The 20,591-nt window shown below is 54.4% G+C and overlaps 3 protein-coding genes across 6 annotated transcripts; 2 read left to right on the top strand and 1 right to left on the bottom strand.

Moving 5' to 3' along the window:
- Positions 1-233: 233 nt before the first annotated feature.
- SLC46A1 (solute carrier family 46 member 1) lies at positions 234-4,601 on the top strand (the record flags this gene model as incomplete). The annotated part of the gene is made up of 5 exons (XM_061470720.1): positions 234-623; positions 748-1,600; positions 2,068-2,151; positions 3,106-3,262; positions 3,782-4,601. Coding segments are annotated over 5 exons (1,560 nt in total), but the record flags the coding sequence as incomplete, so codon positions are not given.
- Positions 4,602-5,890: 1,289 nt separating this feature from the next.
- Positions 5,891-14,547, bottom strand: SARM1 (sterile alpha and TIR motif containing 1). 3 transcript variants are annotated; one of them, XM_061470084.1, is made up of 10 exons: positions 14,009-14,547; positions 10,883-11,501; positions 10,494-10,706; positions 10,289-10,380; positions 9,579-9,814; positions 9,381-9,474; positions 8,757-8,946; positions 8,532-8,653; positions 6,854-6,921; positions 5,891-6,430 (listed from the first exon to the last, which is right to left on the bottom strand). In XM_061470084.1, exons 1-9 carry the CDS (start codon positions 14,461-14,463, stop codon positions 6,882-6,884), a joined length of 2,061 nt encoding a protein of 686 aa, XP_061326068.1. In that variant the 5' UTR covers positions 14,464-14,547; the 3' UTR covers positions 5,891-6,430; positions 6,854-6,881. The 3 variants fall into 3 exon arrangements, with proteins under 3 accessions (XP_061326068.1, XP_061326070.1, XP_061326067.1); XM_061470086.1 differs by lacking the exon at positions 6,854-6,921; XM_061470083.1 differs by lacking the exons at positions 5,891-6,430; positions 6,854-6,921 and adding an exon at positions 6,954-8,020.
- A 714-nt stretch (positions 14,548-15,261) lies between these two features.
- VTN (vitronectin) lies at positions 15,262-20,384 on the top strand. Of its 2 annotated transcripts, XM_061470088.1 has the most exons (10): positions 15,262-15,280; positions 15,369-15,466; positions 17,133-17,281; positions 17,754-17,873; positions 18,116-18,430; positions 18,547-18,686; positions 18,918-19,074; positions 19,170-19,319; positions 19,803-20,075; positions 20,194-20,384. In XM_061470088.1, the coding sequence occupies exons 3-10, from the start codon at positions 17,221-17,223 to the stop codon at positions 20,310-20,312; spliced, it is 1,335 nt and encodes a 444-aa protein (XP_061326072.1). In that variant the 5' UTR covers positions 15,262-15,280; positions 15,369-15,466; positions 17,133-17,220; the 3' UTR covers positions 20,313-20,384. The 2 variants fall into 2 exon arrangements, with proteins under 2 accessions (XP_061326072.1, XP_061326071.1); XM_061470087.1 differs by lacking the exon at positions 15,262-15,280 and having other exon boundaries at positions 15,316-15,466.
- The last annotated feature ends 207 nt before the right edge of the window (positions 20,385-20,591 follow it).

Raw genomic sequence — 20,591 nt, 5'->3', positions numbered from 1 at the left:
CTTGCTCCAAGCCTCTGTGTTCAGAACCCTGCCAGGGATGGGGCAGCCACAGCTCCTCTGGGCACCCTGTGCCACCGCCTCAGCACCCTCACAGGGAAAAACTGACTACTTTAAAACGTTGATTATAACTTTTCCTTTGGAGGTAAGAGAAAGAAAACAGGGTTTAAGTTGGAATTTCTTTACCCATCGATCAACAGCCCCGCCAGCATTGAAAGCCTTGCGCACGGTAGGGATGCAAGCGCCAGCCCCGGCGCCTGCTCTCACTGCAGCTCACGCAGATCCCTCCCTCGTTCTGCAGGAGGAAGCGCTGCGAAGCCCTTGCCGGTTCCCCGGCGGGGCGGAGCGGAGCCGAGCCGAGCCGCCTGTCCCGGGCGGAGCGCGCTGCTCCGCTCCCCGCCGCCATGGCCGCTCCGCCGCCGCTCCCCTCCCGCCGCTGCCTCCCAGCGCTGGCCGCCGCGGAGCCGCTCCTCTTCCTGGCCACTCTGTCCCTCGGCCTGCAGGGCCCGCTCGCCACGCAGTACCTCTGGGACCGGCTGGGGGCCGAGCGCGGCTACAGCGGCCCTAACGCCACCGGCCCCGCCGGCTGCGGGAACGGCAGCGCGGCCACCGACCCCCTGCGGCAGGTGGGAGAACAAAGAAAGGCGTATGCGTGTGTATGGGGCGGGGGGGGAAGGTTGGAGGTGCTGTCACCCTTGTGGAGCTCTGGGGTGGTGATGGCCCTGGATCTCACGCGCCTGTCTCTTACAGGAGGTGGAAGTGCTGGTCTCCCGTTGGAACCTCTGCATCAACCTGGGAGGCTTCTTCGTTGGCGTCTTCTCAGTGACTCTCTTTGGACCATGGAGCGACAGCGTAGGTCGCCGTCCCGCACTCATCCTTCCTGCGCTGGGTATGGCCTTGCAAGCGGCCATCTATCTCCTCGTCATGTACCTCCAGCTGCACGTTGCCTACTTTCTCCTTGGCCGTGTTTTGAGTGGCCTCATGGGAGACTACAACCTCATCCTGGCCAGTTGCTTTGCCTATGTGGCCGACACCAGTGATAAACGCGCACGTACGTTCCGCGTGGCTGTGCTGGAGGCGTGCCTGGGCACTGCGGGCATGCTGGCCAGCATTGGCGGTGCCCAGTGGCGCAAGGCCCAGGGCTACATCAACCCCTTCTGGCTCGTGCTCGCTGCCAGTCTTGCTGCCACTCTCTACGCTGCTTTCTGTCTTCAGGAGTCGGTGAAGCAGCAGAAACCAGCCAAGCTCTTCACACTCAGTCATTACAAGGCTGTCTACAAGCTGTACACGGCCCCAGAAAACCCAAGCTCCAGGAGGAAGCTCGCTCTTTACACCCTGGCTTTCTTTCTTCTTGTCACAGTACATTTTGGAGCCAAAGACCTCTTTGTTTTGTATGAGCTTGGCTCCCCTCTCTGCTGGGCTGCTGACCTCATTGGGTACGGCTCAGCCGCCACCTACCTGGCTTACCTGAGCAGCCTGGGGGGCCTGCGCCTGCTACAGCTGTGCCTTGAAGACACTTGGGTGGCAGAGATAGGATTGATCTCCAACATTTCTGGACTGGTTGTGATTTCTCTTGCTGCTACGACACCACTGATGTTTACAGGTGATGCCTCTATGTCAGGCTCTTAGCTTAGAGATGCCAGGAGATTTTTCTCCTAGTTTCAAGCTCATAGAATCATAGAATGGTTTGGGTTGGAAAGGACCTTAAGATCATCCAGTTCCAACCCCCTTGCCATGGGCAGGGACACCTCACACTAAACCATGTCACCCAAGGCTCTGTCCAACCTGGCCTTGTACTGAACAGCCCGTGTACTGAAAACTGGGGCTTCACAACAGCAAAGCTGTCCTAACACTGAAGCTGAAAGTGCAACCATATAGTTCCTAGAATATTAAGTTTCCCATAAGCTGTATTACACTACAGACATAGACTGAAGTGCATTATCAGATGCAGGAGGGTGAATTTGGTCTAAATATAGCAGAGAGAAACTGGAGCTACTGATTTCTGGGATTGACTTTGGAGACTTTATTTTTCAGCTGAGCTTTCCCTAATGTGTTGTATCTTGCTCACAGGTTATGGGATTCTGTTCCTTTCCATGGCAGCCACTCCAGTCATCAGAGCCAAGCTCTCCAAGTTGGTCAGCGAGACAGAGCAGGGTAAGGAGTTAGTATGCTTAAGCCATATCCTGAAACACTGGCTTCTTGAACAAGTGAAACCAAACTGCTTTGGGAGGTTAGGACTTCCCTGGCTCCTTTGGATTCCTGTGCTCCCCCATTCGCCCTCAGGCCCATGGTAGCACCGGTTCAGATGCTACATTTCAAGATAAGGACAAGGGAAAAAAGCAAGATGGAAAGTATTGCATTCAATCTCAGGAACAGTTTGTTCATCCTATTTGTTTCCAAACTTTTACAGGGAGCAAGAGTTAAAATGGATTATACAATGAGCAGAAAGTAGAGATTCCCTCACCAGAACTTCTTTCTGTAGATCAGTAACAGTGGGAGGGAACCCAGTGGTTTTGAAGGGTTATATCATTGACCATGGGGAAAGATCATGGATAACCCATCGGAGGAGTGTATTTGCCTTCCGGTAATTTATTTGTAGAGCTTGCACTTGCTCTTAACTCTGCACTGGAATGACTCTGCAGGCAGACAGAGGGAGGAGGTGACTTTGCACAGTTTGCGTTTCTTATATTATAATGAAGATGGCACATACTTGATACCACATTTATGATGGTAAGTCTATAAAGTGCAGTCTTTTGCTGTACTTAATGTTCAACAGGTGATAAGGTGTGCTTGGTGTAAACAAATCCACAGAGCCTTGTCTTGAAGCTTTATGATGAAGCTGATAGCTAATACCCCTGGTCGGCCACAGTGATGCCAATTGTGGAAGTCACAGAAACTGAACTTGCCAAGTTTGAACTTGCCAGGCCAGTGTGGTATGCCTTCTCTCTGCTCTCAGCTCTTCTTATCACACATGATACCCAGACGCCAGTTCTCTGGTGGGAAGTGCACAGCCTTACTAAGATTGACAGAATCCCACTGAAGGTGATGTGTTAAAGGCGTTTGTAGGCAGGGCTCTCTCACCATTAACCTCTTCCGTGTGTTTTTCAGGTGCTCTCTTTGCTTCTGTTGCCTGTGTGGAAGCACTGTGTTCACTTGTGGCTACAGGAGTGTTCAACTCTCTCTACCCTGCCAGCTTGCACTTCATGAGGGGATTTCCATTTCTTTTGGGGGCTATAATCCTCCTTATTCCAGCAGCTATTATTGGGTAATTTACTTCAAATGCCTAAACTTTGCCTTAGGACCTGTGAAGTGTAATATGAAAAATACCATTTACTTTGCATAGAGGCTCTCAGTTTTTAAGGTGTATTTTAAGTTATGCTTGTGAGAGGGTGTTTAGTGCCCCAGTTAGGCAGAGGAGGGGGTCCGTTTCTTCTTGCATCTGAATCTTAGTGATAGGATCCATGATGCATCCTGAGTAACATAGCTGCTGATGTTAAAAGCACTTCAAAGTCTTGAATTTGAAAGTCTTTCTTTATGGGAGAGATAGAGCTCTATTAGTGGTCTCTCTGCTTGGGGTTTCTTTAATCAAAGCAAAAGTTGTGTCGTGATAGAAAATAAATCCCCTGGTAAGTCCTGGGACAGAGAATGTGTTGGGATTTGCAGTAAAAGTGCAGCAGCTCCTGGCAGGGTCATTTTGTTCTGTTCCTTTGAAACTTTAAAGCTCAGTTCATTCAGCAACATGCCAGTGTGCCTCCATAGGCTCTGATTGTTCGTTCTTTCTTAGGTGGATAGAAATCTGGGACTCAAACCACGACTACGATCACTTCTCAGATGCTTCCCTGTCCCCTGCAGATGGCTGAGAAGCAACTTAGCAACAAGGACTTGGCCAGCTCAGCAGTGCCCATCTGAAGACTGCTCTTTATACTTTCCCTGAAGGACAGATCAGCATGGGAGTGACACCCTGCTTGTCCTTGCTAATCTTTAAATGCCAGATAGTTGGAAATCGTGGCTCTTACCACCAGTAAGAACTTGACCTGCAGATGTCAATGCCTCCTCGCTGTTGCGTTGGCTCATCTGGCAGAGAAAACCCAAGAGACCCAAAAGCCAATCAAGAGTAAAAGCTGTTGCTGGCCATTTGCAAGGCTGGTTAGTGGTTTGTGGTTTGGTGAGGAGGAAAGGTTCATGCTTTTAGTGGTGAGAGAAGACTGAATTCTGTTTTAATTGCCAAACATGTGCCCCTCTGAGTACTACAGAGGGATGAGCTGGTGTAGGGACAGGATGAGTGTCTTTGGAGGTAATTTGTTTTCATTGTGTGGGCGTAATTTTGTGTCATTGACCTCTGAAGTTCTGCTGCCCTTCCCAGGATATGTTGATGCCAGCAAGTAAGCCCCATGTTTGTAATTGTTCTTTTCGAAGCATTAACTGTATTGCCTCAATCCTGTTCTCTTAAAAACTGCCATGAACCAGCAGTTCTGTGTGCTCTGCATTGCACACATGGTTGAGATACATGCAATCATGTCTTTACTGTGCAGTTGCTTAGTAGACATGTTACTTTCAGAAGGGATAAAACCTCCATTGTCTTCTGCGGCTCTTAGAGCACTTCACATCATTTGTCCTTGCCTCACTCTCGCTTGTCTCCATTATTTTCCTTCTGCTTCATTTATTGAAACCTCTGCAGTAAAGCAGCAGCAGCAGCAAGTTACCTGCAGTGTGGAGAGGGAGCATGTGAGAGTCCAGAGCCAGGAAAAATGCAGGTTTGGGACTTGCAAGCAGCCAGAGCTTGCTTTTCCTGAGCACTGGAGTAAAGCAGGTGGGAGTGCTTGGTCTGTAACCTGTCCTTCAATGTGCAGTAAATATGAAATGCTTACATACAGCTTTGTTCCCTGTTCCTTGGGAGGTTGTGGTAAAAGGAGGAGGTGGAGAAGAAGGGAGGTTGTAAGAACTTGGTGTTATGCCACTTGCTTTGTGTAGTTACGGCTGTGGACATAGGCAGGAGTTATGTGTCAGATTAACGGGCTAAGCCCAGAATCAGCCTCCTCAAGGAACAGGGCATGCTGTGAGTGCTGTGTTAGATGTTTGTAGCCGAACTGATTGTGAAATTAAGTCTTCTCTACCGTGGACACCAGTGCTAGCAAGTGCAGTGAAATGGAACTCCTGCACTGCCTCTGCTTTCCTGTTTGTGTCAGGGCATTTGCAAAGGAGAAGTTCAATAGGAACTATTGTGCTCTATTACAAAAATTACCCCGAAGTTTTTCTAGGCTCTCCTCCAAGAACTCCAGCTGTGAAGCAGATACAGGATCCATGCATCGTGACTCTGGGCAGCAGGTAGAGAGTCCCTGGGGATGCAGCGAGCTACAGCAGCCCATGCAGAGATGAGTGTGAAGCAGGAGTCCCCACAGAGAATGATGCCTGGAGGATGTCAGTTCTGCAGCCCCATCAGAGAGTGAGAAAGCATGAGAGCAAGAGAGAGCCAGGGAGAGAAGGCTACAGGGAGAGAAGCATGTGACACAGACAGGTGGGAGTTTTGAGTATAAACCAGATTTATTAATAATGTCTGAAAGAGCAAGTCTAAACACTTTCTGACATGACACAGCAAAGGAAAAAGGAAGGGTGGGAACAGAAGAATTCACTTCCTTAATACTGCTCTAGCTGGAAGGGGCTAGGTATGGGATGTTCTGTCCAGAGCAGGGTGAGTTCCTTAAGGTGAAGATAACTGAATGATGGGGAAGCAGGAAGTCAGGGTCTGGGCAGCTGGAGCATGAGATGGGATCTCACTGCAGGTGACACCCAAGCTGTAGAGAACAAGTAAATCTGTATCTTGAATGGTGGGTGAGGAGGATTGCTGGAGAGCTCCTGGGACACCATGATCTTACTGTATTATTGTGGGGAAGACTTTGTGTGGGACACTTCAGTGGCCATGGAGGCCTTGGCAGTCAATCAGTACTTGGAATTTTCCCTGAAGCAGCTCACAAGCGGCTTTAATCCTTTGGCAGATTCACCTTTGGGCTCATCTGTTGGCTTCCTTGTGTTTAATCTGGAGATTAGATAGGTTCTATTTGTGATGAATGCTGGGCAGACACAGCTATTAACCTTTCCCTGGAGAGCAAAGATGCCATTAACTGTGAGCTGATAAGAACTATCCATAAAGCTGTGATTAAGCACCAGAATTTAACTTTTTTTTTTTTTTTTTCCCTTAAATGTTCATGGATCTAAGCCAAAAGGAAATGGGTTTGTGTTCCTGACAGTTAAGCAGCAAGGGTTCAGGGAGAGGCAGGAGAAGGACAAGGTGATTCAGATTCCTCATTACCTCCTGAAGGAGTTATCTTGAGCAGAGGAGCTTGCTCCTTCAGGGTGGTACATCGGCCTGGTCTCCAGAGCATCAGGGCAGACTGGTGCTCCCTGGCCATGGCTTCATCATCCTCCTGTGCATGCTCTAAAAAAGGATGTCTTCTTTGCATTATTCCCTTTGCATCAGAAAAGACAAACTCAGGTAAGAGCTGCAATTTCTGGTCCTAGTTGCAAAATGGCATGTTGTTGAGAGCTGCATGTTGTTGAGAGCCTGCTCACCCTTCGAGGCAGGCAGGAGAAGCAGGGTAGAGCTGAGAGGGCAGAACTTGGGGAGATGTGTCAAGGTGCCCCTGGTTCCTCATCTGAGTGTTAGTCCCCCACCCAGCTGATGTTCACACCTTGCAGGTGGTGTTCACACCTTGCAGCTTTCACCCACCCTTTGCATCAGCTTCACTCGTGATGTTTCAGGGTGAGTAACTGCAAAAAGACCTGGTGGGTGTTGAGGAGAGGTTGATAGAAACAAGCAAATGCTACTTGATACTGAATCCAGCAGAGACTAGAGACAAACCTGAGCCTGAAGAGCTTACCCACGGCTGTCAGGAGTGGCTGGCAGTCAGCAAAGAGATACACCAGCTCCTGTTTGAAGGAACAGACCATGGAAGCACCAACAGAATAAAACACAGCCAGTGTTTAACTCCACAAGTACAGAACAGCAATTAGCATCTTCCATATTTACATGGATATGTGTTCCAGAGATCCAGCCTCCTACGCCCTGTAAGTATAGACCTGATATTGTGGTAAAGCTGAGGCACCAGATGGTGGGAAGGGGTTGTTTCAAAAGCACTTTTTGGGAAGATCCTGCAGAAACTTCACATGATCTGTTGTCTGAAAAGAACAACTTGTCATAACCCCAAACTTCCATCGCCAGAGTTAGGAACACAAAGTGCCTTTGCAGCATTAGGAGGTGGAAGGCCCTGAAGGGGGGAGTGAGCTCACTTGATAAAAGGATGTTACTAGGAAAGAGAAAGCTGCTGCTGAGCCGTTGAGAAGGCCTCTGTGTTATCTTTCCCAAACACAGGGATTTCGTTAGGGCTTAGCTTTTATTTGCCCTTTCCTACTCTTGGCGTCTGACCACGATATTCCCACAGCACACAGCAGAGGCCATATGATGCTTAGGGACCGTTTCCTCTCAACTGCTCTCCTGCGCGTCCTCTTTGGTTGTATCCCCCACCAATTCCCAAGTTTTGGTTCCTCAGAAGACCTTTTCTCTTTGGACATGTTTCTCTTCCTCTTCAGATATGTTTTCCTCACATCCCCAGCACTGCAGGAGGTATAGCCTATGTGTCCTACCTTCCCAAGGGAGGATGTGGAAGACAACTCATCCATCCCAGAGTCCACCTTAGCTTAGCTCACCAGGCACTGTGTGAGTACTAGTCCTTTAGTGCCAAGGGCTTGCATTTGCAGGGCAAAAGGGGGGTAAATGTGCCACAGGCCTTGTCTCAAGCCAGGGTATTAAGGTACGGAAAAATAGAGGGATAAATCTGGCCCCACATAAAAAGGGGCCAGCTGGGGAGTCTCTGAGGGGCTGAGGCAGCTGTGCTGGCTCTAGGTCTGCCCCAGGGAGGACAAGCAGTCCAGGCCGTTCTCCGACCCGGCCGAGGAGTCCCGCGAGGAGCGTCCCTGCAGGAAGCGGATGATTTTGTCAATTGTGGCCTCCTGGTACTCGTGGGACCACCTGAGATCGAGGGGAAAACTTGGGTTAATGTTTCCTTCATGTGAGATGCCACAGGATGGCTCAGTTCATCTGGGCCAGGAGCCAGAGAGCCCTTTCCTCCAAGCCAGCTCTCTAGGAACCTCCTTTTTCCTCAGGGAAAATGGAGGAGCACTGGATGCTGCTGGGAAGTCCCTTTGTGCCTGCCAGGCTGGCGGGCTATGAGCACATTGGGATGCCATCCCAGGGGAAGCAGGAGGTGAGAGGAGCCTAGGGGGAGCTGTGGAAACTTCAGCATCACTCCTGCCTGGAGCTCTCAGCCAGGGGAGCCCCAAGCACAAAACCAGAGAAAGGCTATGGTGGGGACCTTTGCTCCCTTCATGCAGTGGAGAACCCAAAGTGACTCAGCTTCCCTTTGGCCTGTTCTGCCTGTTCATCTGTTTCTCCCTATTTCCTTGTGCTCTTTGCTACTGCTTATGCAAGCTGTTCTGTCCAAGTGCCAAGGAAAGCCATGGTACAGGTGCCTTTTACTTACTTGATACCATTGAATTTCAGGACAGCCCTCATGTCCTTGGGAAGTGTTTCTGGATCTGGCCACTCAAAATGGTCTGTAACAGGTACAATGTTCTTTCCAGAGTTGAGGGCTGTCACAATCTCCTATGAGAACATACAAGTGCTCAGGCTATGACCTGTGTCAGCCCACCATGGGCCTTTTCCTGCTCCAACATCCACCAGTCTCCCGCGTGATAGCATCTCCTACCTTGTGCACCCAGTCCTTACACTCAGGGTCTTCCATGCATTTATCCAGTGCGTTGGGTGAGAGGACCAGCACAAAATTCCTTGCACTCATGACACTCTGGATCAGTTTGTCCTCAAACTTCCCTGCCTCCAGCTTCTCCACGTCGATGAACACACTGAAGCCGTGCAGCTGCAGGTGGACCTTCAGAAGGCTGGTGGCAAGAGGGAACAGCACCATGAGGAGAGCTACCGGGTTTCACACATTCTCAGGCAAGCTGTGGTGAGACAGAGGAGCAGCGAATAGGCTCCCACAGAGAACAGCATGGTCCTTGAGATGCCAGCTGCCAGCCCAGCCTCCTTACACAGGGGAGCTGGACATTAACTCCCTGCTGTGATCCCCTACAGCCCTATGAGCACAGTGTGAGAACAGGGTAAGTCAGTGTCAAAGAAGGACAGGGTGGCAGTGACAGGACTGGGAATTAGCCTGTCCACCATGCAGCGTATGGCACATGCTGTCCTCATTTGCACTGCAGCTTTTGGCAGCCTCCCCCTCCTCTGCATCCTGCGGCTTTCCCAGCTCCACGCTTTTCCCACAGCTGATCACCAGCCTTCAGCCCAACACCATGTCCTTGCCTGCAGCACTCACCTGGCCAGCTGCGACCCGGTGCTCCTCCTGTAGCTGATGAATACATCCGTGCCATTGGATGTTGTTTGCAGCGTTATAGGGGAGTGAAGCATTTCTAGACAGAACAAACAGCACCCAGAAGTTAAAACCCACGCAACAGGTCATCCCAAACAACCCTCCACATTCACCCCCAGCCTTGAGCATCAGCGGGACCCTCACCCCTTGCAGCAGTGAGGATGCGGACACGGTGGAAGCCGGTGTTGATGTGACAGTCCTCCTGCAGCTGCTGCTCCGTCACCCGGTGCAGGAAGTTGCGGTTGATGCCGCATGTGAGCAGGTTGTAGGTGTACTGACGGAACTTGGGGTCGATGCTGCCCAGCCAGTCAGCCAGGTTGCTGTGGTCACACGTGGAATAGTTTGCAAAGGTCTTCAGCTCTGTCAGCTCCCGGAAAAACCTGGCAGAGAAACAAATGGAAGCATGTAGTGGGGAAAGGAGGCTGCTGGAGCAAGCAGGACTTAAGAGATGTTTGGTACCACATCTTCTTGTCTGTACAGGAGAGAGTGCAGCTATGTGCCATGGTGAAGAGTGAGCCAAAGGGATAGAAAAGGAGGAAAGTTGTGTGACTGTTGGTCTTCAGGACACAGAGGTATGAGGAGCTCAGCTAAAGGAGGAGAAGCTCAGGTAAGTTCCCATCTTTCAGGGTAACTTGCAGGATCCAACCTCCCCTGTGCCAGAAATAGTCTCTTCCTATCCCACCCCTCTCCCCATTGCCAGAATCTCTTTGGGACTGCATACTGCACTGGAAAAGTCCTGACAGGCCAGGATTTGCATTTTGAGGATCTCTGTTCTTGTCTTGGCAAGAAGGGAAAGGCACAGACCTGTAGTGATGACCATGAAGGAGGCCAGCATGGGCTGGTGGCAGTCCTACCTTTTCCGAGTGATACTGGAGTCCATCCCCAAATCTTTCTGCAGCTCCTGCTCCGTCAGCCTCAGGAGAATGTCCCCATCCACCTGGTGGTCCTGCCAAGAGAAATCCAGGCTGGAAAAGCTGTTGGGTGAGATGTTTACACCTCTGCTGCGAGATGGGGCAAAAGGGCCCATCCAGGTGTCCCTCCCCTGGCACACAGCCCTACCAGGAACCTCTGGCAGTAACTGTTGAATCCGATCTGCTGCAGCCACGTCTGCACCTCACAGGCCTTCCAGTTGGGAACCGTGGGCAGGATGCGCCGAGGAACCTCCTCCCCTATCATGCGCAGCACCTTCTTGGCCAGGGAGGAGGTAGTGCTGCTGGTGGAGTAGCACACTATCCTCTTCAGGCTCTGAGTAGCCCCAATCTCACTGAAGATCTGGGGACACAAAGGGAGCACACATCACTTTGCTTTCCCTCCTCCTCCCCACAACCCATGCTGGGCCAACTGAGGACCAGAGTACTTGGGGAGCTCATAGGAGAGCAAAAGACACCAAGATGCAGTTGTGCCAATGCTTCCCTTCTGCATCTCCTTCCTTCAGACCTACCCTTTACCTTTGTTTTCTTCTGCCTGGTTTTGATGGCAGCCTCCATGCAGAGGTAGAAGGCAGCAATGCACTGTGCTTCCATCCTCGAGCTGTCCAGCAAAGGTACCAGCCTCTGCAGGTCATCTGCCGTCCTCCCCTGGCTGTTGTCACTGCTGCCCAGCATCTCAGAGGCGAATTGCTCCGGATCCAGTGAGGCGATGAAGGGCTCCACCAGAGCCAGCGTCCCTGACCGCTCCACCTCCTTCTCGATTTCCTTGTTGGTGGCCAGCACTGTGATGGCCAGGCACGCGTGCAGCCGGATCAGCTCATCATCTCTGGAGAACACCAGGGGGAAAAGCCACTCTGCTGTCCTCTTCTCGATCATCAGGCGCTGGTTGGCCTGCCCTCCATACATGGCACAGTTGGCCAAGGCCATGGCACAGTGCCGCAGCACGATGGGGTCCGTCCAGCGGCACCAGTACAGGATCGCATCCAGGCCTCCATCGGAGATGAGCTGGAAACAGGTCTCCTCAGTGTGTTTGAACATGTGCTCCAGGATACCAGAGACACTCTGTGCCAGCTGGGGAACATCCTTCTCCTTGGCTAAGTTCAGAATCACTCCCAAACCAATCCGAGCAATCCGGTCCCTGAAGGAAGGAGAAGCACAGGCAGGTGAGTGGCAGATGGCTGCGTAGGGACTGGGAGCAGTGACTGGTGTGTGAACTTGCTCATGCTTTGGTGGCATTTGCCCCATGAAAGCCAGATGTTTCCCTGTGGGACACAGCTGCCAGGTATGCTGTCAGATGTGATGCAGTGAGATGTGACAGGCTGGTGGTGGAAGAACCTGTCTGGGTCTGATGGAAGAGCTCCCGCTGGGATAGGACCACTGGGTGGTGGTGAATAGCCCAGGACCACCACATCAGAGGCTCTCATGCTTGAGATAAGACATACATAGCAATCAACAGCACGTGATAGGCAAATGCCAGGCTAGAAATAGATCTGCTTAGTCAGCTTTGCTGGGGGTGTGTGAGCTGCTTAATGTTTGGGGGTGAAAATTTGTTTGTCTCTCATTAGTGCTGTCCTCTGGCTGCTCCCCAGATGGGTGCCAAGCCCAGGACAGGGGTTTCACATCTGTCTGAGCAACCACACAGAACTGGCCAGGGGGGTCTGCCTGTCCTGCAATGACAGCATGTGGGAAACCTGTGTATTCCCTTAGTCCTGCACTCTCCTAGAAGAGGACAGCAAGAGCTCTCCTGGGGCAGGCAGCTGGGGACCAGCAGCTGCTGCTCAGTCATGGCTGGCCTTGGGAGCCCTCTGCTGTGAGAATGGTCTTAAAATGACACCTCAATGGGGCTGTGCCCTAAAAGCATACAGTGAGGAAGGGTGAAATGATGGGCTCTTTCCTGCCCTCCCTGAGCTTGCCAGGGCAGCTCCATCTCAGCCCTTAGGTATGACCCGTTTGGTGCCTTGGTGGAGCCGCTCCATTCCCAAGGCACAAGCGCTGATGTGAATGTTCCATGCTCTGTTGCTCATGAGGACAGCAGCACATTCGGTCCCAGTGAAGGTGGGGTGAAGGCACAACAGGCTCGCTGCGCTGGCAGGCAGGAAGAGCATTTCTGGGAAGCCTGTGGCCCACATGGCTCACGCTGACCTTGGGGTGGGTTTGGCAGCAAACACTGTGGAGAGCTCAGGGAAAAAAAGGCCCCAGCCTGGGACTGGCTCCAAGCCTGGACTCAGCTCAGAGCTGGATGACAAACACAGCCCCAGCAGGTCACAGGATGGAGATGGGACCGGTCCAGCTCCCAGGAGAGCACTGCTGCTGCTGCACACAGATGATGGGAGAGGCCTCTAAGAGACTTGGACCCTGAGGGGACCTTATACCTCCCTAACATCACTTAGAGGTTGATGGTGGGTCAGGCTGTGTGGAGTGAGGGGCTGGGAGCCCACTGCTGCTCTGAGACTCTGGCCCATGAACTACTTCTGGAGCAGAGATGGTGACTCCAGCAGCTGCTTTCTCTTGCCAGGAAGCTAAGTAAGTGCTGAATTCATGCAGTGCCAGTGATGTTTCCTGGGATTAATTCCACTCTAATGGACTTTCCTGATTTAGCTGTTGCTTCTTTTTGTCTGCCAGTGCACACAGTGAGGTCCAGGCTGCGAGTCCACAGCCCTACAGCTAGGCACATCACCCAGGAAGCCGGAGCAAGACCCCAAATTTGGTCAGACTTCCTCCACACACAAAAAAAGCCCTGGCTGGACTTGGGAGCATGGAGGGAGAGCCAGGCTGTCAGAGTCATGCGTTTGCCTGTGGGATACCAGGAGAGAAAGGACTGATCCTGACCCAGCTCATGGCAGGTACATGGCTTCTCTCTGGGACCAGCATGCTGCAGTGCAGTGCTGATGGGGCATGTCAAACCAGGCACAGGGCAGAGAGAAGAGCTCATCTGTCGGGGACCTTGTGGCAATGCATATACATGTGTTGGATGTGCACGTTCCCCCTTGTACACACACTTGTACACAAACTTCCACCCTTGTACACAAACTTCCACCCCACCTCTACCAACACTTTGGCAGGGCCAGCCCGGTGCCTCTCACCTCTCCTAGGGAACAGCACATGCATCTCCAGCCTCTGAGCTAGGGACCATGGGCTGAGGGGCTCTAAGGGATGCTGACCCTCTCCTTATGGCCTTGGTCCAGCAGCAGGAAGTCTCTGGGAACTGGCTTTGTCCTCCTCTTCCTGCTGTGGTTATGGCTAAGGGGAAGTCGTGTCCCATCCTTTGGGTCAGATGCTCTGTGCCAGGCAAACTGACCCAGCTCAGCCACAAAGGATGTCTTGTGTGGGTGACCCCAGGCTAAGGGTGGCTCATGAGGACACCCTGATCCTCACCAACCATCCCTGAGCCTGAGGGGTTCACCCTCCTCACTCCAGTCAGGGAGGGATATCATTGCCTGGGTGGGACCAGCAAGTAGGGATCCCTCCGTGCAAGGACATGGATGGACATGGTGTGGAGCCGAGGGGGTTTGATGCACCAGGAGCACCCAGAGCAGGGAAATTTGGGGAGTGTGGGTGGGATGGTTGGAGGGGATGTGGGACAGCATGCAAGCCTGCAATGGGGAGGGCTGTTGCTTTTTTTGGGGGGGCTCTGTGCAGACTCACCTATTTTCTGCCACCAGGATCTGCTCCAGGAGTTTTCCTGCCTGGCACTTGGTCTCCAGCTCCGCTGTGTACAGCAGGTTCAGCAGCAGGTCCAGGCCCCCCTCCAGGCGGATCACATCACACAGCACTTTGGCCACATCCCTCCCCAGTGTGGGCATCCCCCACGCTTCCTCCACCAGCTGGAACACCTCTGCGATGGACCTGCTCAGCTCCTCGGGGCTGGCTGCCTGCTTGGCGTGGGTGATGGCCTGGTGCAGGGCGGGCAGGATGCGGTCCAGGGCTGCCCGTACATCCGTGTTCACCCCGGGGGAGACCTCCCGGTGGTCCCTGGAGCTGCCAGCCCAGCTGCCAGCCTGGCTCACGCACTCCGGCACCTCCAGCCGCTCCGCACCCGACATGGTGAAAAACCGGCACAGTTTATAGAGGGAGACGAGCAGGGTGAGCACCATCGGCATCTCCTAGCACAGCATCCTCGGTCACCAGCCCGTCAGAGCCCCCAGCAGGGCCACCACGCTCCTTGAGGGGACCCCAGGTGGTCGGAGGGGTGGCACGGGAGGCGGACGGAACAGGGCTGGGCTGCCGGCTCCTTCTCCCCTCTCTACCCAGCCGGGATGCGGAGCTGGAAGCGGTAGCTGGAGCCGCCTTCCCAGAGCCAGGCTCAGCATCCCCGGTCCTCAGGGGCTGATGTCACCCCGCGCAGGCGCCGCCTCTCCAAGGAGGGGCTCATGTCTGGGCAGCAGCATCCCCCTCCTCGCTGCAGATGCTCTGACATCCCCCCAGACCCTTCCTTCCACAGCCCTGCTGCCCAGCCTCACCTGGGGCTTGTCCGTCTGTCCCCATGGCACATATCCCTCGCCTTGCCCAAGCTGTGGAGCCTGCGGTCATCTCCACCGCAGGCAGGGACCCCCTCGCTGCTTTGACAGCAGGTCTCCATGACCCTGTGTGACTAGTGAAGGGGGCACAAAGTGGAAGTGAAGAGCCAGGCACCTTGATGGCCACAGTGGTCACAGTGAGGTTGTGGCCATCCTGGCGCTGTGTTTTGAAACCGTTTGTATCAGTGCAGGGGGTTAAATAGCTGCCTTTGCAGGGCGGAAATTCAGAGCAGCTCTTCTGGGTGGGCTCTGGATTTGCATGAGAAAACAAAGAGCAGGGGCAGCTTGGGCCCCTTTTATTTTCTTTTCCTTTTTCCAGGCCGGACGTGCTCAGGGCAGAAATGCTTTGGCCACTTCTTGCACTGGGAGGAGCAGCTTAAATCCTTGGCTTCAAAACCAGGTTGTTGCCAGCTCAGACTGAGACTTAAATTCAAGTTGATGTTTTGATGCGCCAGTCGCTTTTAATCCTCTCTGAACCCACTGCACAGGGACAGGCAGAGGAAAGGGACATCATCTCACAGCAAAGGATGGTAACCGAGGCGTCCTGAGCAGCACAGCACTGCAGGAGAGGCTCAACACGGAACCAGTAAGGATTTTCCTGCTAAATTATTATTAAACAGGGGTAATTAAGTTAAACGGGCTGTTGCAATGCAGCACAGCTGATCGGTTTGGAGGAAGCTGCTCTCTGCAGGGGGCAGAACTCAAACCATTCCCTAAGGCTTGTCCTGACAAGCCCAGAGAGCTTTGCTTTGCTTTTAGTTTTACTTTGCTTTTTGGGAGGGATTTCCAGTGCCGGTTCTGGGAATGGCAAGGGTTCCTGGGGGATCAGCCCCATTGCCTGAGCTCTCCTTGCTGGCTCTGCTCAACCCTTGTGCTCCCCAGGGCCCCGTTGCCCAAACCAGCCCGTCTTTTGGGGGTCTCCTCCTGCCATGCTTTGAGCACAGCAGCCAGGGAAGGGCTCAGCGTGTGAGCTGGTGCATGGGAGCCTGGAGCAGCCGGAGGGAGCTTTGTCTCAGCCGATCAGCCAAAGCAGCTCAGACACTGCCCAGCCCTTCTCCCCCCCCTGCAGCCTCCCCGCAAGCCTGTGTCTGCTCGGAACTCCCAGGCTCGATTCAACAGGGATGGGATGAAAATTTAGTGCAGTGCTGGGCTGTTTGCACCCAGGGATGACACCAGCCCTGCCATAGCTGAGCCCAGGGGGCAAGGAGGGAGCTGCAGGAGAAGTCCTGCCCCAACAGCCCACATCTGGTGGCTGCCCTCGGCTCACCGAGGCTTTCCACATGGAAATGCCTTTCTTGAAACCAAATCAAAGCTCTTTCCAGTAAGGGTGGGAGCAGCCAATGCTGGGAACTGCCTGTGTCCGAGCTGGCAGAGGTGAGGCCCCTGGAACAGCGGGCACCCTGCTCGGGTTCTTCTCTTCCCAAATCTTACATCACTTATTCAAGCCCAGAGCTGCACGCGGGGCGGGGTGGACGGGAAGGTGAGCCTCCCGCCCCAGCAGAAGCAGCCAGGGGCGGTATCTGTGTAGTGTCGTGTGTGTTTGCTCCTTGCCCTTGATTAAATAAACATCCCAGAGTTATCAGGAGCTGCCCAAAGATCTGAGTTGACATTAATTAGTAACCAAAAAGATGGGTTGGAAAGGGAACGATGGGAGCAAAATACACAGGATTTTGTTTGCGTACTGCAGTGAAAGTGCAGAGGGCTGCTGCTCTTCCTCCCTCCTTCACGGCCACTCACCTCTGGCCCCTGGTCCCTGTGCACAGAGGTGGCATCTGCCCCGTCCTGAGCTGCTGTATCTTGGGGCTCCCCAGCTCTGCTCCCAGCCTTGCCGACACTAAGAGAGCCAGAATTCCAAGAGCAGGTCCTCTGGGATGATGAAATATGGAGCTTTTCCCTTTGTCCTCAGAGCATCGCTCCTCATCCCCTCTCATTATGGTTTTTGTCTTGCCAAGGCTAGGCTGGCAAATGGCCTCCCCTTGAGTTGGAGCTTTAACACCACAAGGTTTGCTCTGAAATTAGCATGGCAGCACCTTAAGACTGGTTCCTGGCTCTGGCCTGCTGTCCTCCCCTGCTCTCCGAACCAGTGCCCGCATCAAGGCTGGGAAGAAGCTGCCTGCACACATGGGAAGCCCTGTTCCCCCTCAAACATACCCAGCTCATTATGCACTGCAGGGGATGCTGGGTGGGAGAATGTCTCTGCCCCTTTTCCCCTGCTCTGACCTTGGCCTGTTTGCTTTCTCCCACTGGGGCAGGCTGAGCAAACAGCGGCTGCCGGGGCCCCGGCCGCAGCCACGCTCCAGCCTGCACAGTCACAGGAGGGCTGTGCTCCCACCGAGCAGGATGAGGCTGCTCTTCCCTGCCCTCGTGCTGGCCCTGCTCACTCCTGCCCGTGCTGCTGAAGGTGAGCCAGCCCCAAACCGTGTGCCTTCCCCTTGCAGGGTGGGGATGGAGTGTCTGTGGCTCCTGGGCTGATGGAGGGGCTGGGGAGTCTGGACAGGGTGGGGAGACAATCGGGTAGTGGCCATGGCCACTGGCCACGTTGGCAATGCCTTGGGAGAAGGTACAAAGGCAAAACATGGGTTATCAGTGGTGCCTGGGCAAATCTCTGGTCATCCTAGTGCTGGATTGCAGCGTGGAGCTGGGGCCTTGGCACAGCCTGGTCCATGGCTGCCATTCCAGCAGGACGTGGGGTGAGAGCAGGGTGAGGTGCTGTTGTAGACCCCGGTGACGGGGTTGACCACAAAGAGGTGGGAATCTCCTCAGCTGGGATGTGTTTGTGTTTGCTTTGACCCCCGGAGCTGGGCTGGGGAGGGAGGCACTGGCCCCGCTGCCCACCCTTTGTTACTCCTTCTGTGCTGGGGTGGCTTTTGCAGACTCCTGTGTCGGCCACTGTGACGATGGCTTCGATGCCAAGCGCAAATGCCAGTGTGACACCCTCTGTGTGTACTACCAGAGCTGCTGCAGCGACTACTCCACTGTCTGCAAAGCCAAAGGTACTGGTCCTGTGGTTGTGGATGCCCAACAACAGTGGGGAATCAGAGGGGTCCATGGTGCACCTACAGAGTCCTCAGGGTGAGGTCTGTGCCAGGATTTGGTGCTGCAGCACCAAGGGGTTTCGGCAGCTGCACTGTGGGGTCCTTGCAAATCCATATTGCTTGGGAGCAAGCAGCTCCTGCACCCAGATCCCATGGGGGACACCCAGGGCTCCCTGGAACCCACCTGCTCCCTTCCACAGTGACCCGGGGAGACGTGTTTGCCTTGCCGGAGGATGACTACCTCGACTACAACTTCACCATCGACTTGGGCACAACAGAAGGCACCAGGGCAACCCCCACAGAGCTGCCCACAGAGCAACCCACATCCCTGCCTCCAGAACAGCCCACACTGGAGAGCAAACCAAATCCCGAGGAGACACCGACCGAGGTGCCCAGCACCACGCTGGATGGGTTTGGGGAGCTGGAGCCTGTGGAGGAGCCCGAGGAGCTGTGCAGCAGGAAACCTTTTGATGCCTTCACTGACCTGAAGAATGGTTCCCTTTATGCTTTCCGAGGTATCCTGGGGACATTTCCTGGGCATATGGGACATGCTACTCTGTGGGCTGACACTGCCAGACCACACTGGTGGCTGAGGTCCCTCCTGCTGCTCCCACCACCCCTCTCTCCCTAGGGAAGTACTTCTATGAGCTGGATGAGAACAGCGTGCGGCCAGGCTACCCCAAGCTCATCAGCGATGTCTGGGGCATTGAGGGCCCCATTGATGCAGCCTTCACACGCATCAACTGCCAGGGCAAGACTTACCTGTTCAAGGTGGGCAAGAGCCTGGCTGTGGGGCTGGGGGGGGGGTGTGCTCCTGGAGGGGCCAATACAGCTCCCCAACCCACCTGTCCATGCACACACACCCACAGTGGCTGCCAGGTATACCCATATCCTGGGCTCCAGGCAGCCAACAGCCTCATGATGGGGCTTCCCAGCATCTACTCACACCCTGGTGCTGCACCCAGCCCCCTGACCCCCCTACCTCTGTCCTGCACCCCCCAGGGCAGCCAGTACTGGCGCTTTGATGATGGAGTCCTGGACCCCGAGTACCCTCGTGACATCTCTGAGGGTTTTGAAGGCATCCCGAACGACATCGACGCGGCCTTCGCCCTCCCTGCCCACAGCTACCACGGCAATGAGAGAGTCTACTTCTTCAAGGGTAAGGGGCACAGTGGGCATGGGCAGGACACCGTCTAGCTCCTGCTCCCCCTCAAGGGTGTGTTCCCCACTAATGCCCTGTACATCCTCTCCTAGACAAGTACTACTGGTCCTATGACTTTGCCAACCAGCCCACGCAGGCTGACTGTGCGAAGTCCTCCCCCTCCACCGTGTTCAACCACTACGCCTTCATGAACCGGGACAGCTGGGAGGACATCTTCCAGATCCTCTTTGGCAACAGGATGAGTAAGGGCTGGGCCTACACTGACAGAGCACAGGGGGTGCAGGTACCCAGGGAGGAGGGAGCTATGCCTGGGAGCGTGAGCAAGCTGAAGAAGCTGTTGTGCTGGGTGGGAGTCCAGGATATGGACAGGAGCCCCCCCAGGCCACAGCTTCATCTCCCACAGCACCCAAATCTCTGCAGCTCTTATGCCCCACACTATCAAACCCATCACCAGCCATCTCACACCACAGTGTCACTGCTGGGGTCTGTTTATTCCCACTGGAGCTGGAGATGCCTTAGGAAAACCCCAGCCCTGGGCAAGGGAAATGAAAGATGGGAAGGTGGAGGAGAAAGGGGTTCAGCAGCACAGGGCTGATCCCAGCTCTGCCTGTCCTTTGCCCGATCGTGATGCCATCCAAGCTGGGATCCTTTGGAGCATCCCTGTGGGTCTGGGCTCAGCTCCCCCTGCTGCTGCTGCTCTCACTTGTCCTGTGGCTCTCTCGCAGCCGGGGCGAGCAGCCCGCGGTACATCAGCAGGGACTGGCGGGGGGTGCCGAGCCGGCTGGACGCTGCCATGGCCGGCAGGATCTACGTGGCCTCGCAGCAGCCCCGCAGGAGGAAGTCTCGCCGCCAGCGCAAGAGGTACAAGAGCCACCGCTCCCTGAATCTGGGCTTCTGGAGCTGGCTGCACAACGACTCCGACTCCGCGGGGATTGAAAGCGACTGGCTGTCGGGCTCCAAGTGCGAGACCCTCCAGAGCGTCTACTTCTTTGTCGGAGGTGAGTCTGGGGCAGCAGGAGATCCAGGGATGCTGCCACATCCCCGAGTTCTGGGATGCAATGGGAAGGTGCCCAGGGCTGGCAGAGAGCCCTGACTGCCGTCTCCCCTTCCTCCCAGACAAGTACTACCGTGTCAACCTGCGCACCAAGCGCGTGGACCTGGTGCAGCCCCGCTACCCACGCTCCATCGCCCAGTACTGGCTGGACTGCCCGCAGCCTGGGGAGGAGAGCACCTGAGTGGGCTGCACCAGAGCCACCAGCAGCACAGCCCCTAGATAGACGAATAAACTGAGTGCCGTGCAGGCTGGAGACCTCTGTCTGTCATCCATCTATCCCTCCATCCATCCATCCATCCATCCATCCATCCATCCATCCATCCCTCCATCCATCCATCCATCCATCCCTTCATCCCTCTATCCATCCATCCCTTCATCCATCCCTCCATCCCTCCCTCCATCCCTCCCTCCATCCCTCCCTCCATCCCTCCCTCCATCCCTTCCTCCCTCCCTTCATCCC

This window comes from Pezoporus flaviventris, unplaced genomic scaffold (genome assembly GCF_033815535.1).
Source record: "Pezoporus flaviventris isolate CSIRO_AGI_PZ_B2104156 unplaced genomic scaffold, CSIRO_AGI_Pfla_v1 ptg000063l, whole genome shotgun sequence".
Classification (NCBI taxonomy): Eukaryota; Metazoa; Chordata; class Aves; order Psittaciformes; family Psittacidae; genus Pezoporus; species Pezoporus flaviventris.
The sequence above is the reverse complement of the archived record's forward strand: the minus strand, read 5'-3'. Positions and strand labels throughout refer to the sequence as shown.

Bases quoted from the DNA above. Each gene is read 5' to 3' on its own strand.
- SARM1 (XM_061470083.1), bottom strand. From the start codon at position 14,463: ATGCCGATGGTGCTCACCCTGCTCGTCTCCCTCTATAAACTGTGCCGG. The intron at 10,707-10,882 runs GTAAAGGGTAGG...TTGTGTCCCCAG, and splicing joins CCAGGCAGAAGAAAACAAAG to ATCTTCAGTGAGATTGGGGC. The intron at 8,021-8,531 runs GTAAGTAAAAGG...CCTCGATCTCAG, and splicing joins CTGAAATTCAATGGTATCAA to GTGGTCCCACGAGTACCAGG.
- VTN (XM_061470088.1), top strand. From the start codon at position 17,221: ATGAGGCTGCTCTTCCCTGCCCTCGTGCTGGCCCTGCTCACTCCTGCC. The intron at 17,874-18,115 runs GTACTGGTCCTG...TCCCTTCCACAG, and splicing joins CACTGTCTGCAAAGCCAAAG to TGACCCGGGGAGACGTGTTT. The intron at 19,075-19,169 runs GTAAGGGGCACA...ATCCTCTCCTAG, and splicing joins GAGAGTCTACTTCTTCAAGG to ACAAGTACTACTGGTCCTAT.